The sequence below is a fragment of the Camelus ferus genome, chromosome 4 (genome assembly GCF_009834535.1).
Source record: "Camelus ferus isolate YT-003-E chromosome 4, BCGSAC_Cfer_1.0, whole genome shotgun sequence".
In the NCBI taxonomy this organism is placed as follows: Eukaryota; Metazoa; Chordata; class Mammalia; order Artiodactyla; family Camelidae; genus Camelus; species Camelus ferus.
In genome coordinates this window covers 70,110,462-70,124,651 of record NC_045699.1, presented here as the reverse complement: position 1 = coordinate 70,124,651, position 14,190 = coordinate 70,110,462, and the positions used below count along the sequence as shown (strand labels likewise).

Sequence of the window (14,190 nt, the reverse complement as noted above, 5' to 3'; positions counted from 1 at the left end):
TATCCATCACCCTCCTTCGCCTCTCTGCAGCCCAGCACCAGTCTCTGCTGGGTCTTGGGGCTCTCCTGGACCCCCACCCCTATATTATCCGCTAGTCCCTGTTCATATTCTCATGTCAACCTGGAACATTCTCCTTCCCTCCCTGACAGCTTTATCTCTGTGCACCAAGGGGAGTGTGGGTTCCTGGGAACATTTGCCCTCCCTGTGGGTGAGGTATCATAAAGTTAAATGGTTTGGAAAACACTCCATCCACTTTGGAAGCCCCTTGCCCACGAGCACAGCCAGGACTCCAAGGAACCGTGTAGTGAGGAAGCAACGTCTGCATGCACCGCCTACCCCACCTGCCCGTGAACCCTGGGTTTCTGACCATGGGCGTGGTGCCCACACGCCCAGACTAGGAGCCTGAGACAGCACAGCGGGGCATGTCCCCAGCGGCTTGGCTGGGGCTCCATCTTACCCGTGCAGGCACCGTTCTGCCGGATGAAGCCAGGAGGGCACCAGGCCCGGCCTGCGCTCAGGGCTCTGGGGCCCGGTCGGAGGGAGACCCAGGCGTGGTAGGAGCCGCTGAGGATGGGGATGCGGGGACGCAGCCAGGGCACCAAGGAGCCCTGGTGGCTGACGGTGGTTACGTTTTGCGCACTCCTCTCCAGTGGGGTGCAAGTCCTGCCGTCTCGGAGGAGGGTCTGGCCTGGCGGGCACAGGCAGCGGTAGCCGCCCTGGAGGTTGCGGCACTGGTGGGCACAGGTCCTGGGCACCTGCAGGCACTCGTTGATGTCTGGAAAGTTGCAGGTGCCAAGGTGGCTCGGGGCTTGCTGCAGCCGTTCCACCTGGGTCCAGCCGCCTCTCTTGCTCCCTGGCCTGCCCCAGAATCCGGCTGCCTCACCCGCTGCACACAGGCCTGCCTCCAAGCCTTCCCTCCCCTGGACCAGCCCCTGCCTTGCCTCCCACTCCAGCCTCTCCTGCTCAAAGAGAGCTCTGAGCCCCAGACCCCACGGTGGGCGCACGGTCAGTGCTGCCTATTGTTCTATTCACAGAACTCAGCGTCACCCCTGTCATAGCCACTCCCTACCAGGGAGCTGGGGTGCTGACCAGGGTCCCAAAGAGTGGGTGGCTCTCCCCATACCTAGGCAGGGCAGGCTGGGGCCCTGGGTCCGGTACCCCCTGGGGCAGCTGCAGTGGTGCCCGCCTGGCGTGTTCTCACAGATCTGGTTGTAGTGACACTCATCCGTCTGCTCCAGACACTCATCCACATCTGGGAAGGCAGGGGTGTGAGCGGGGCGTGCTGAGGCCAAAGCCCCTCCCCCAAAGACATCCCATGCCTCTCTGCATCTCAGCCTCATCCCTGTCCCCTTCACCACCTTCAGTGCCCCCAGGTGGATGTTTGGAACCATCCCTCCTAATGATACCAGCTATGGATGGGAAGAAGGTTCTGGGTCCAAAAGAAGGAAGAGGCTTAAAAGGTGAGCTTTGGAGGCAGAGTCCCAGGTTTGGACTTAGCTCAACCATGTGTCTTGATCTTTGAGCCAGTAACTCTCCCTCTCCGAGCCTCAGTTTCCTCATGTGTAAAAAGGGGTCAAGACAGGACTCCTTCATGAAGTCGTGGGGAGAACACTGGATCATGCACACAAAGGGGTGAGGACCCTGTATGTAGCAAGAGCTCAGAAAGTGGTGAGAAAGAAGGAAGGGAGGGTGGAAGGAAAGCAGGAGGCAGAGGAGCCCTTCAAATCGTCAGGGTGCCCTGAGGGCCTGAGGCCACTGAAATGAGACCAAGTTCCTGGTGCTCTCCCTCTCCACTGATGGCCTTTCTTGGAGGAACCCAGAGGACCCACAATCATGAAACCCTAGAATGCTAGAGCAGGAAGGACCCTAGAAGTCACCCACCCAGAGGTGGCACGTAGGTTTTGTCTCAAAGGCCAACTGCAACTGATTCACAGTAGCCACTGGAGCTGGAGAAGCTGTGCTGAGAAGGATTCAGAGGCTGTCTCTAGGCTGGACCATGAGGGGCACAGGGGAAGTGGCAGAAGATAGACCATATGTTTGCCATCCCTGACCTGGTCCCCTTCACAGGACAGATGAGACACCTTGGCCCAGAAAGGAAAAGACACTTGCCAAAGGTACGCAAGTTGCCAGCAGCCAGGCTGGGTCAGGACTCAGACCTCCTGAGCCCAGCCTGGGCTGTCTACCTGGCCTTGCTGGGCCCCTTCTGCAGAGAGAGTCCCAGTTTCCCCAATGGCCCAGCACCCCAATGACACACAGCACCCCCTATGCTGAACCCTGGCAACCGCTGGGTTCCCTGGAGGATGGACAGCTCCACACCCTGCCTCGTGTCACCTTCACAACCCGCTCCATCAGCGGCCTCCCGGAAGCCAGGCCTGCAATCGGGGAGGCAGCGGTAGGACCCAAGCAGGTTCACGCAGCGCTGTCCTTCCAGGCAGAGGTCAGCGTCCCATGCACACTCGTCCACATCTAGGGGCGGACAGGGGCGGGGGCTGCATGGACACATCCCGGGCCCAGCCTACCCACACAGGCCCAGAAGCCCCTGGCATGAAGGTCCCCGCCCTCCTGCTAGCTCTGTCCATCACCTTGGCACCTCCAGAAACTCTGAGCCCACCAATGAGGGACCAGGGGGCCATGGCCTGTGGCATCTGAAGGAGCCCAAAGAGACTTGGCAGCTCCAGGCCCCGCTGGTGGGATGGAGGGACACAGATGGGGGAACAGGGTCAGGACAGCACCCCAGGGTCAGACCTGTCATCCAGTAACTTTGCTAAGGAGGCAAGGAGAGCAAGCAGGGCAGATAGGCACCAGCTCACTTCCGACCCCAGTGGACCGGAAATGGCCACTGAGGGCTAGGAAAGCTTCTGAGGCCGTGTCCAAGCCCAGCAGGTATGAATGCTGTGAGCACAGGGTGGCCACGTGTATGTCTTTGGGGATCCCCATCACCACCCGCCTCCTAGTACTTGAGCTTCTCCTTTCTGTGGGCCCTCAACACAGGATGTTCCCAGTGGGAACAGGACATTGGAACCCCTAGGCTGGCATCCAGTGCCCTCAGGCATGTCCCCTGAGGTATGTGCCCCTGGCCAGGGTCCTGGCCCCAGAATCTCCAGGCACACACCTGGGCCAGGTCCAAGGAGAGCCTCCCCACAGGGGCCCACTCACCTCTGCAGTTCCTGTTGTCCCTGGCCAGGGCGAAGCCAGCTGGGCAGGAGCAGGAGAAGCGGCCGGGCACGTTGTGGCAGGAGTGGGAACAGGGGCTGGGGCCGCCTGAGCACTCGTCCCTGTCTGGGGGGTGGGGAGAGGTCTGGTGGTCCACATGCACAGGACCTCCTGCCCGCTGGCCAGGACGGCTCGTCCATCCCAGGGAGAGGTCTCCCTCGTCCGTGCTGGGGTGGGGAGAGGGCGCTCACCCACACAGAACTCTCCCTGAGTGTCCAGCTCAAAGCCCTCAGGGCAGCCAACGTCATTCTCTTCTGCAAGGCAAAGGGGACAGGCCCTAAGGACACAAGGGTGCCAGTGCCCAAGGGTCCCCAGGGGTAGAGAGCCCACGTTCACAGCTCCCTCCCTCCCATGAGTGCCCAGCGACTCATGGATCCCATGCGCAGCCCAGGCCTGTCAGGGGCATTGGTTGTGGGTTGTGGCCAATTGCACTAAGGGGCTCACAGGGAGCTGGCCAGACCCCGGGCTGGCAGACGCAGGGAAATCGTAAAAGAAAAGGACAAAGCAAGAGGTCTGTATGTGCAAAATTGTGCTCCGAGAGCCTAGAGGAGTGGATGTGGCCGGTGGCTATGCACGGAGGGCACACAGAATGGGTAACTGAGAGCATCTGCTGGGAGCAGCGCACATGGCAGGGCTGGGGCAGGCTGTCTTCTGGGGATGGGAAGGAGACCAGGACAGCACCCTTGATAAAGCGGTCACTGGGTGCCAGGTGTGGGTTTCAGATATGGCGTCTCTAGTCCTGACACCCTGCAAGGCAGGCCATGTCATGTCCATTTTATAGATGGGAACACTTAGGCTCAGAGAGGGCCAGGGCATTGCCCCCAAAGTCCCACAGCTGGGAAGTGGTGTGGCTGAGTCTGAACCCGGGTCTGCCTGATGTCAAAGCTGTGCTCTTACCACTGTCCCAAGTTCAATGTTAAAAACACGCTGGGATCTCAAATAATGGTAACAGGTGTATCTTTTAGCATCTGTCGGTTGAGAATAACCCATGGCATGCTCATGTGGGTCTCTGAGGGTTCCAACAGTGGCTCCTGGCCCCCTGGGTGGGGCCTCTGGTGCAGGCCCCCTTGAGAAGAGGGTGGGGTACTGCCCAAGTCGAAGTCAGCCTAGGGGGGTTGGACCTTTACTTTGGGGCCTGAAGAAACACTCTGGAAGGTTTGGACAGGAGTGGCCCAAAGTCTGTGCCCTTGTTGGGGGTGTGAATGGATAGACAGAAGCAAGGACAGTGTGGAGGTGAGCAGACAAGGAGGTGAGCTGTCTCAGTCCCAAGTCCCTGGTCCATGGTCAGTGGATGCAGGGGGTGTGGGGTGACCTCGGCTTTCAGACAGGTGCATCTGGGGCCCCTGGCAGGCTTTGGCTGGGGCAGTGGGGGATGGAGTCAGGACAGGGGGTGGGGGGCCTCACCAGCCTGCAGGGCTGTGGAGAGCTGGAAGCGCAGGGCCTCGGCCTCGGGGTCGAAGGCTGAGCTGATATCGGAGGCCCGCAGGCGCTGCACCAGCTGGGGCTGGGGGCCCCGCGCCACGTCATACTGGATACTGTGGTTGCAGCGCAGGAATGTCGGGAGACTGTCTTGCAGGAAGCTCTGCGTGGAGCCCACAAAGAGCCGGCCGGGGCCCATCTGCACGTATCGCTCCTGGAAGTCCTGGAGGGGGAGGGGAGGGGAGGAGAGGCAGGAGGACGCCCGGGATATCAACTTCCTGGGGGTGTGGGACCCTCAGCCCTCCACTGCGGATGCTGGGCGTGGAGGCCTGGCGGCCCTTCCAGCTCTTCCTCCGACCAGCTGGGCACCCTCAGGCCTCGGCGTTCTTGGTTATGAAAGAACACCTGTCTCTGGGAGGTGGGGCCCGGAGCATCCTCTCACCAGGCTGCTAGTCCTCCCCTAAGTCCAGCCAGGCCACGCCCCAGCCCCTGCTAGGTTGTCACGAAAGAAAGTGGGCCCCGCTACTAGGGGATGGACAGTGGGAGGAGGGCTCACCCACTGCATCTGCACACCTCAGGGCTCGCCCCACTACCTGCACGTGAAGATCTGCATCAGCCAGTCTCTCAGGGACGATGCCATTGACCACCATGTCCAGGAGAAGGAGGCCGTTGGGATCCAGGCCCCGGGCCACCTGGGTCATCGTAAGCCGCTCCCCTGTAATCCATCCCATCCAGCCTGGAGTCACCACGGGGGAGAGGCCCTGGGCTCAGACCTCAGCCCCACCCGGCCCACCTGGGGGAGATCACTGCCCACCTGTGGCAAACTCCACATGTGATTCCTGCTGGAAGCTGCCACCTGTCAGGGAGTGGCCATTCAGGGCATTTCCACTCTCTCTGGCCAGAGCCCAGTAGATGGGGGCGATGGTGACCACGAGCACCCGCATCAGTGGCCCTAGACGGGGCGAGCATGGAAGCCAGGCTAGGACTGGATCCTGAAGGTAGCTGCTCTCCTGCTCAAGGTCCTTCAGTGGCTCCCGATTGCCCCCAGGAGTGCTCAGCCCCTTCTCTCCCCACCTAGGCCTGGCCCTGTGATTACTTGGACTAGTTATTGGATCAGAACCTGGGAAGAGGTGAAAGCAAATATCTACTTCATGGAACAGCTGTGAAAATTAACAAAATATATTTATACAAAGGAGTGCATTTAATATTCAACTGAATTCAATAAATATGGAGGGCTACTGGGTCACCACAGAGCCTGGGATTGCACAGATGGTCACTACATATATGCCAGACCAAGATGAAAATCAACTGTCTCCTTACTCGCAGATACCTTCCAGAAGAGCCTGGGAGAGGCAGGCTTGCTCTAAACCATTGACTTGGAGAAAAGAGCCCAAAAGTCCTGCGGCCACAGATTCTCAGACCCTCCCATGATGCCCAGGCCTCCTCCAGAGCAGGTGGGGTCTGAGACTGGGGCAGGGGAAACCCCACTTGCTTGGGGCCAGGGATATGGTCCAGCTTCTCAGCCAAACTGCTGGCTTAGGAGAGAGGTGCAGGAGGGCTGATGACCACAGGAGCCAGCTGGGCCCCTGGGCCTGGGAGCAGAAACTTCTCAGCCTTCCTGTGCCTCTGTTCCCACTCAACAGAGACTGGCTCACCTGGCTTCACGGCTCCTGCTCCTGCAGCTGGAAGCAGCAGCCACATCTGGACAGCGTCTCACTTCACTCCCTCTCTGCTGACAGCCAGCCTGGAGGGACCACCCCACGTGCCTCTGTCCCACCCAGTCCCCTGACCCCCCACTGTTCACAGTCTGTGGTCAAGGGTGGCTTTGGAGGAGCTGCTTTTAACAAAGCCCCTGTCTGCACTGCCCTCTGCCTGGTCTGGATCCCCTCGAGGGGATGCAGGACCCCCTGGGCAGGGTCCATTACAGCAGCATTTGCAACATCTCTCCAGAACATTCCATTTGCTTAGGACATACTATGTTATGAATGTGTTTGAAAGTGGACACTTCTTGGTTCTCCGGGCCTTCTAGCTAATGCTATTCTCCACGTTTCCCCCTTTCTGGCCCCTCCGGCCCATATCCCTTACTCCTTACTAGTGAGCCCTTCCCTTCCCTTCCCTTCCCTTCCCTAGAGGCTCTTGCCTTAATAGTGGAAAAGCCTCACATGGCAATCAGTGGTTTCAAAAGTCATCATCTGATGCTGCAGTCACCTAAACCTGGTAATTTCGCACTCTGGGGCTGTCAATGCAGTTATTCCGTTTCGTTGGGGGCTGTGGGGTGGGGAGGAAGTGGTCTGCATCTCGGTCCACTGTGGCTGAGACTCTGCTCCCCTGGGAGTCAGGCCCCAGGAAGCCTCGGGAACTCAGGCTTCCCCTCCCCCTGGGTCTAGCAAGAGGGTCCCCAGATGCAGGAGATGCTCTGGGCCACACTTACCCACACTTGCAGGGACGTGGCTGATGCTGCTGCGGATGGTGGTGACCCCAGAACGTGCCTCCTGCTGCACACTGGTATTGAGGACAGCCACGCCAAATTTCTGGCCGTTGATCACCCCAATCAGGCTGCCCCGGCCCCCCTGTGGCTCCTCTGTGAGGAAGGAAGAGAACAAGAGTGACTCTGTCCACCTCAGTGCCATTGGTACATGCAGGGACTGTTATCCATTTCATGAAAGAGTGAACTGGGGCTCAGAGAGGGGCAACAACTTGCCCAATGACACACAGCTCATGGGTGAAGAACTCAGTGCTCAGGGGATCCTGGCTCCAAGAGAAAAGGAGGCATTTAAGAGGAGCCCCACACAGGGAGGGTGCCAGCTGCTAATTCTGGCTCTGCCATCACCTTCTTGGAAACCTTGTCAAGTCAGGCCCCCCAAGCCACACTGAGTTAGATTATCTATAAAGTAAGGAGGTGGGACCACAGATGCACCAAAGACCTGTTGACTTCTAAAATGCGAGGAGCCCAAGATAGTGAGTGGGGGCTGGCACCCTGGAGGAGCCAGGAAAGAGAGGCAGGGCACCAAGCCAGGAGCTGACTGCTGCCACCTGAACACCTCCCATTCCATCAGGGGCCCTGGCTCCAGCTGCCCTGCAGCTGGCCTGGCTGGAGTGGGCTCAATTTCTAGCAGCCGCCAGGCAGTCTGCAAACAGATGCTTCTCAGCGCTAATCAAATGGATGGTACGGGCACAGGGGGATGCTTCCTCTGGCTAATGAGCCAGCTGTCTCGTTTGGACGGATGGCGTTCTAGGGGGCAAGAGACAGATTTCTCCACTCATCAGCTCTCTGGGGAAATTAACAACAAATTGCCCAGGATCTGTCGAAAAAATAACATAAAACACTCAACTGCCAAGATCCTAAATGGATAAAGCGGAGGACTGGGTAATTTCAGATTCCAGGAAGCACAGCCATTTCCCGCGGCCCATAGCTGGGGTCTGATGAGATCTGATGCCCATCTGGGACGTCTCTCATCAATAAACACAGCTCAGGGGTTCAGGGGAGGGAAAAGAGAAGGCCACAAACCCTCCTCTGGCCTTGCAATAAGGGGGCAAGGGAGGAGCTGAGAGCTGTAGACGAGAAGGCAGCCGCCCGGCCCTGGTGGCTTTCGGAGGGGACAGGAAAATGGAGGCCAGGAACGACAAGCCACTGTCAGCTTTCCCAGACATGGGGTGACTCAGCAGTCTCCTGTCCCCACTAGGCCAGGTTCTCCCTAACCCTCAGACTGACAGGACAGGAGGGAGAGAGTTAGGGGGCCTCAAAGCCTTTGAACACCTTTGATCTAGCAATATTCCTTGAAGGATCTCATCCTATAGAAATATTTGGGCCTCTACACAAGGATGTGCACCACAGTGTGGTTTCTGGAGGGGAAACTGGGGGAGAAAAACCTGTTGCTCATTAGTGAAGCCAACAGCAATTAAGTTTAAAAAACACTCCTGTGGAATGATATGGAACCGTTACAGAAGATGTGAGTTAGGCGTCTTGTCATGGGATGTTGTCTGAGATACAGGAAGTAAAAATGGCAGGTTGTAAACACAGCTTGTACACTTGACCTCATTTGTAAAAAAGAGAAAAGTGTTACCTCTTGACACGCAGAGAAAAAAGTGTAGGACACACCCTAAATAGTTAGCCTGAGCTATTTCTGATGATTGGATTATGGGAGAGGATTGGTCATTATTTTTTTTCTTCACAGATTTTTAAAAAATTAGCTGGCTTTTCCACCATTAACATAGATGAGATTAGAAATTAGTTGTTTCCATTAAAAAAGTAAGGAGGCTGTTATGAGTTGAATTGTGTCTTCATAAAAAGCTGTGTTGAAGTTCTAATCCCCAGTACCTGAGAATGTAACTTTATTCGAAGGTAGGGTCCGTACAGAGGTGACCAAGGTGACATGAGGTCACAAGGGGGGCCCCAACCTAATATGACTGGTGTCCTTATGTAAAGGAAAAATGCAGAGATGGACACGAGCACAGGGAGAAGACCATGGTGGCAGAGGTCAGGGTGATGTTTCTAGATGGCAAGGAACCCTTAAGACGGCCAGCAAACTATCAGAAGCTGGAGAAGGCTCTGGAATAGATTCTCTATCACAGACCTCAGAAGCAACCAATCCTGATGACACCTTGACCTTAGACTTCCAGCCTCCAGAACTGAGATAATAAATTTCTGTTGTTTGAAGCCACCCAGTTTATGCTCCCTTTGGTGGCGGCCACAGGGAACGCATCCAGAGGCCATGTGGAGAGCACTGTGGGGTTGGGAGCTTTTCAACAGGACAAGGTAAGAACTGGGACCACGCTCTGAAATAAAGGGAGGCGCTGCTCAGACCTGACGCTGCCCTCGAGACGGCTTCTGTGCCTGGGTGTCAGAGAACCACTGAATGTTCAGAGCTGCGCGTGTTGGTGTTACCCCCTTGCCTGCAGGAGATAAGGAGGCCAAAAAAAGAGGCCAGAAGGAGTCCTACAGTTGGCTCGCAGTGGGTTTCAGGTGGGTTTTCAAGTGGCAAAGTGTCAGTGCTCTATTCCAGTTAGTCCAGAGGTGCTGCCTGGGGAAGCATTCTATGGGGAAGGAATCTGATGTTGTGTGTGGTGATAGATTAGTGATGTCTGCCATGGGCAGGGAGAGAGACCTAAAGCCACAAACATGAAGTATTTACTGCAGAGGCACAGAATTCATACGTGCAGTGACTTTCCTTTATGCAGGCAGAGTCATTTTAATGCAATTTCTTGGGATGGTCCTTTTCCAAATTTTGACATTTGCTCTGACCCAAGGGAAAAGGGAGCTGATGAAGGAGACCTGAGATGTCAGGGGTTAGTAACCCCAGTAAGCACTCTCTGTTACTGAGTACCGACCATGGGCAGGCAAAGCTTGGGACAACATCAATTCACAGACTTCACAGCAGCCTTCAAGGTGGCCACCGGGGACACCTTTGCTTTACTCTGCCTACTCCCCAGGGTTGTGGCATGTCTAAAGAGAGGCACACGTTTATGCCAACTAAATCGGAACAGCCAGGGTCTCCTGTCCAAGGGGAGCAGCAAACACTCAGCATCTCAGAGCCTCAGTTTCCCCAACTATAAAGGCAAGGTAGACAAGATGACCCATAAGCCTCTCTGGGCTGTTAATGCTAAGTTTGTGACTTAAGTAAAGAGAAGAGCTGGGGAGCTGGCAGGGCAGTGAGCCAGGTGCCCCACAGGGCAACATACAAATCCCCATTGGGCAGAGGACCCCACCCCTGTCCATGAAGTTCTGGGCAGGGACGCCCCATACCTCTCACGGTCAGGAATGCCCGGGCTGTGGCAGAGCCCAGGAGGTTGTGAGCGATGCACTCGTACACGCCCGCGTCCCCCGCCTCCACACGCTCCAGCCACAGGCTCCCATCCAACAGGGTCCGGAGCCGCCGGCTGGCCCGCAAGGGCTGGCCTGCACGCAGCCACTCCACCGTGGGCACGGGCTCTCCAGCAGCCTGGCACTGAAGGGCCACATCCTCCCCGGATCTCACTGTCACGTCCTGAGGCTTCACCTGGAACACTGGGGCACCTGTGAGGGCCCAGGACAGCTTTTAGAAACATTTTATTTTTTTTACAGACAGACCTCAGAGATATTGTGGCTTCGGTTCCAACCACCACAATAAAGTGAATATCACAACAAAGCAAGTCACATGAACTTTTTGGTTTCCTAGTGCATATAAAAGGTTATGTTTACACTACACTGTAGTCTATTAAGTGTGCAACAGCAATATGTCTAAAAATAAAATCTGTAGGCCTTAATTAAAAATACTTCATTGCTAAAAAATGCTAACCATCATCTAAGTCATAATCTTTTTGCTGGTGGAGGGTTTGAAATCTGGCAAGAATTACCAAAACATGACACAAAGACCCAAAGTGAGCAAATGCTGTTGGAAAAATGGTGCTGACAGACTCGCTCGATGCAGGGTTGCGCAAACCTTCGATTTGTAAAAACTGTAATACCTGTAAAGTACAATAAAGTGAAGCCCAATAAAATGAGGTGTGACTGCATTCAAGCGACACCTATTTGTTCAGACAGGTTAGAAAATACAGAGGCAAACGGTCCTCCCACCCAATTACCATTCCTGAGCACTTCCTTCTACACAGCTTCCTTATGAGAATGTAACAATGTTGCCCCTCCTTTCTCTTTCTTTCTCTCTTGCTTCTTCCTTAATTCTACAATAGATCATAACTACCTTTCATAGCATTAAATGTTCATTTTTAGTGACTACTTGGTATTCCATCGCTTGAATCTGTTATGATTTGCTTAACCAGGTCCCTATTATAGGACATTTAGCTTGTTTCCAATGAAAGGGTGACATTTGTCAGAGCTGCCTCTACTTGATGGCAGATGAAATGGGCAGGCGCAGGTCCTGCCACTTTTGGTGATTGTGATTCTCACCAAGTCACTCCCTGACCCTCAGTTTTCTCATCTGAAACAGGATCATTCCTGTCCACTTACTAACACAGACCCTCCAGAACGGCTAAGATGAAAAGGGTGGAAAGTGCCCAGTGCTGGTGAGGATGTGAGGCAAGTGGAATTCGCACACACTGCAGGGGGAGGTGCAAACTGGTACAACCACTGTAGGAAACCGTTGGCCAGTGTGTTAGCTTCCGGAGGCTGCTGTAACAAATGGCCACAAATTGGGTGGTTTAACAGCAAAAACTGGGGATGGGAGGAAGAGCTCAGTGGTTAGAGCGTGTGCTTGGTGTGCATGAGGTCCTGGGTTCAATCCCCAGTACCTCTGTCACAGAGGAAAAAATTTAATAAAAATTTAAAAATATTAAAAAAAAAAAAACCAGCAAACATTTATTCTTTCACAGTTCTGGAGGCCAGAGGTCCAAGATCAGTTGCTTTCATGGGGCTAAATTCAAGGTACCATGTTCCTTCCTGAGGCTCCCGGGGAAAAGCCGTTCCTTGCCTCTTCTGGTGGCCTCTGGCTTTCTGTGGCTTAAATTTCGTGACTGAACCACTGCATTTTCTATCTCCTTCTTTACATCACCTTCTCTCTCTCCCTCTAATCTCCCTCTGCCTCTCTCTTATAAGAACACCTGTGAGAGCATTCAGACCCCACCAAGGTCCTTAGCTTCATCACACCTGCCAAAGATCCTTTTTCCACGTAAGGTAATGTTCACAGGTCCTGGAGACCAGGACGTGATCATATCTTTGGGAGCCATTTATAGCCTCCCACAGCCAGTATATCCTAAAGCTGAACCGATGTGTCCAGTACGACTCAGCAATCCCGCTCCTGGATGCATGTCCTCACAGAAACAGTGGGCACGTTCACCACAAGGCGTGCGTACGAACGTTGCAGCAGCATTGCTGACGTTTGCCCCAAACTGGAGACTAACCTACAGCAGAATGCATAAATAAACTGCCTTACAGCCACAGAGTGGAAACCCACAGAGCAACGAGAAGGATTAAACTAATTCCACGTGCAATCTCACACACCACGTTGTGCACAAGTGGCCCGACACAGAGCACATGTGACATGGTTCCACTTCAATAAAGGGCAAAAATAAACAAGAGCAAGACTTCAGCTCTGGCTGAGTGAAGAGGTCAGCGAGTTGGCTCCTCCCCCAAAAAACAAGGAACAAGCTTGACAAAATTGTCAAAACCAACTCTTTCAGGGCTCTAGAAATCAACTCAAAGCAAACAACAAATTGAGAATCATTTGTCTCAGAAAAGCTTCTAGAACTTTGGGCCCAAACAGTGGAAGGGTGTGGCCTTCCTGCCTGAGGCTGCTCCCAGCTCCCACCCCCACCCCATCCGGTCATCATACTAGTTTTATGGGGACAGGGCTGGCTGCAAAACCGGCAGTTTTGCTGTAACCAGAGGCTGATTTGATTTGCAGTAGAGGATGAAGGCGTGCTCTGAGAAACCAGGTGTACTGTCGGGAAAGGCGTGGAATTCTTGGAAGCAAGTGGGGAACTGGCACCTGTGCTGGCCTGCAGTCCTGGCCCTGGTTAAGGAGACCAAGGACCAGCTGGAAATTTAATTGGAGGACCGGGAGATGAGGGAGCCCTAGAGAGGCTGTCCACACACCCCTGGCAGATATGGGAAATATGCACTTGTGCAGGGGAATACCAGAGGGCCAGAAGAGTCAGAGCCCAGGCTGAACTGAAAGCTGCATAAACTTTTTTCTTTCTCTTTTTCTTTTTTTTTTTAACAATCTCAATAAAGGAGTCTGAAAATCAAATCTTAATAAATATTAAAATTTTGAAAAAAACCCAGTAACAATAATATAGGTGGCATTAGTTGATTATTTACTGTGTGCCAGGCACAGTGCTAAGCACTATACATGCATTATTTTATTTAAGCCTCACTTTACTTATGATGCCTATTATTAGCCCTGCCTTAAAGATAAGAAAACTGAAGTGCAGAGAAATTAGATGATTTGTGTAGGGTCATGGAGCAGATGGCTAAGCCAGTAACAATCCCAAGTAGACTGAGCCCAGAACCAGCCCTCTTAACCAGCAAGACTGAAGAAAGTATGACCTATTCCTGCCTCAGGGCCTTTGCACTTGCTATTCTTCCTGCTTAAAACAATTTCCCCTAGATTGTCACGTGGATGCCTCCTTCATTCAGATCTCAACTTATATTTTTAAATATTTGAAAATTTTAAAAAGTGGCCTTTCCTGATCACCCCATTCCCCAAAAATGCCTGAACTTTGAATTATTCCACAACCACATTCACATGCATTGATGGAGGGTGAGAGTTTTCTTTTCTTTGCCTTTAATTTTCAGAAGTTTGATTGTGATGTGTCTCAGGCAGACTTCCTTGAGTTTATCCTGTTTGAGTTTTGCTCCGCCCCCATCCTCCTTCTTTTCTATACTTTTCAAGCTATCCTTAGCGAGAGGAATAGGCAGAAGTGCTTCTATGCCACCTTGTCTGGAACCAGAAACCTACCCCGCCGCCACTATCCCCAGCCACGACAAAAACTCTCAGCAAACTAGGTATAAAAGGGAACTTTCTCAGCCTGCTAGAGGGCATCTACAAAATACCCACAGCTGACGTCATGCTCAGTAATGTAAGACTGAATGCTCTCTGCCTAAAGCTGGGAACAGGGCGAGGC

At 53.9% G+C, this 14,190-nt stretch overlaps 1 protein-coding gene and 1 non-coding gene across 9 annotated transcripts in view; one reads left to right on the top strand and one right to left on the bottom strand.

Annotated features, from left to right (window-relative positions):
• Window positions 1-14,190, bottom strand: part of HMCN2 (hemicentin 2) — a 150,360-nt gene that overhangs the window by 3,280 nt on the left and 132,890 nt on the right. For 5 of the 8 annotated variants that reach the window (XM_032478658.1, XM_032478656.1, XM_032478654.1 and 2 more), the window contains 10 exons: window positions 10,376-10,645; window positions 7,064-7,213; window positions 5,447-5,584; window positions 5,226-5,347; window positions 4,618-4,855; window positions 3,405-3,467; window positions 3,157-3,279; window positions 2,332-2,466; window positions 1,124-1,252; window positions 458-775 (listed from right to left, as the gene is read on the bottom strand). In XM_032478658.1, the coding sequence (XP_032334549.1) occupies window positions 458-775; window positions 1,124-1,252; window positions 2,332-2,466; window positions 3,157-3,279; window positions 3,405-3,467; window positions 4,618-4,855; window positions 5,226-5,347; window positions 5,447-5,584; window positions 7,064-7,213; window positions 10,376-10,645 (1,686 nt within the window). Of the gene's footprint in view, window positions 1-457; window positions 776-1,123; window positions 1,253-2,331; window positions 2,467-3,156; window positions 3,280-3,404; window positions 3,468-4,617; window positions 4,856-5,225; window positions 5,348-5,446; window positions 5,585-5,615; window positions 6,377-6,757; window positions 6,901-7,063; window positions 7,214-10,375; window positions 10,646-14,190 lie in introns of those variants that run through there. The other 3 variants (XM_032478659.1, XM_032478661.1, XM_032478662.1) reach the window with 3 other exon arrangements.
• Window positions 11,789-11,861, top strand: TRNAT-GGU. Its single transcript has one exon. It is a non-coding gene; the product is annotated as a tRNA-Thr (tRNA).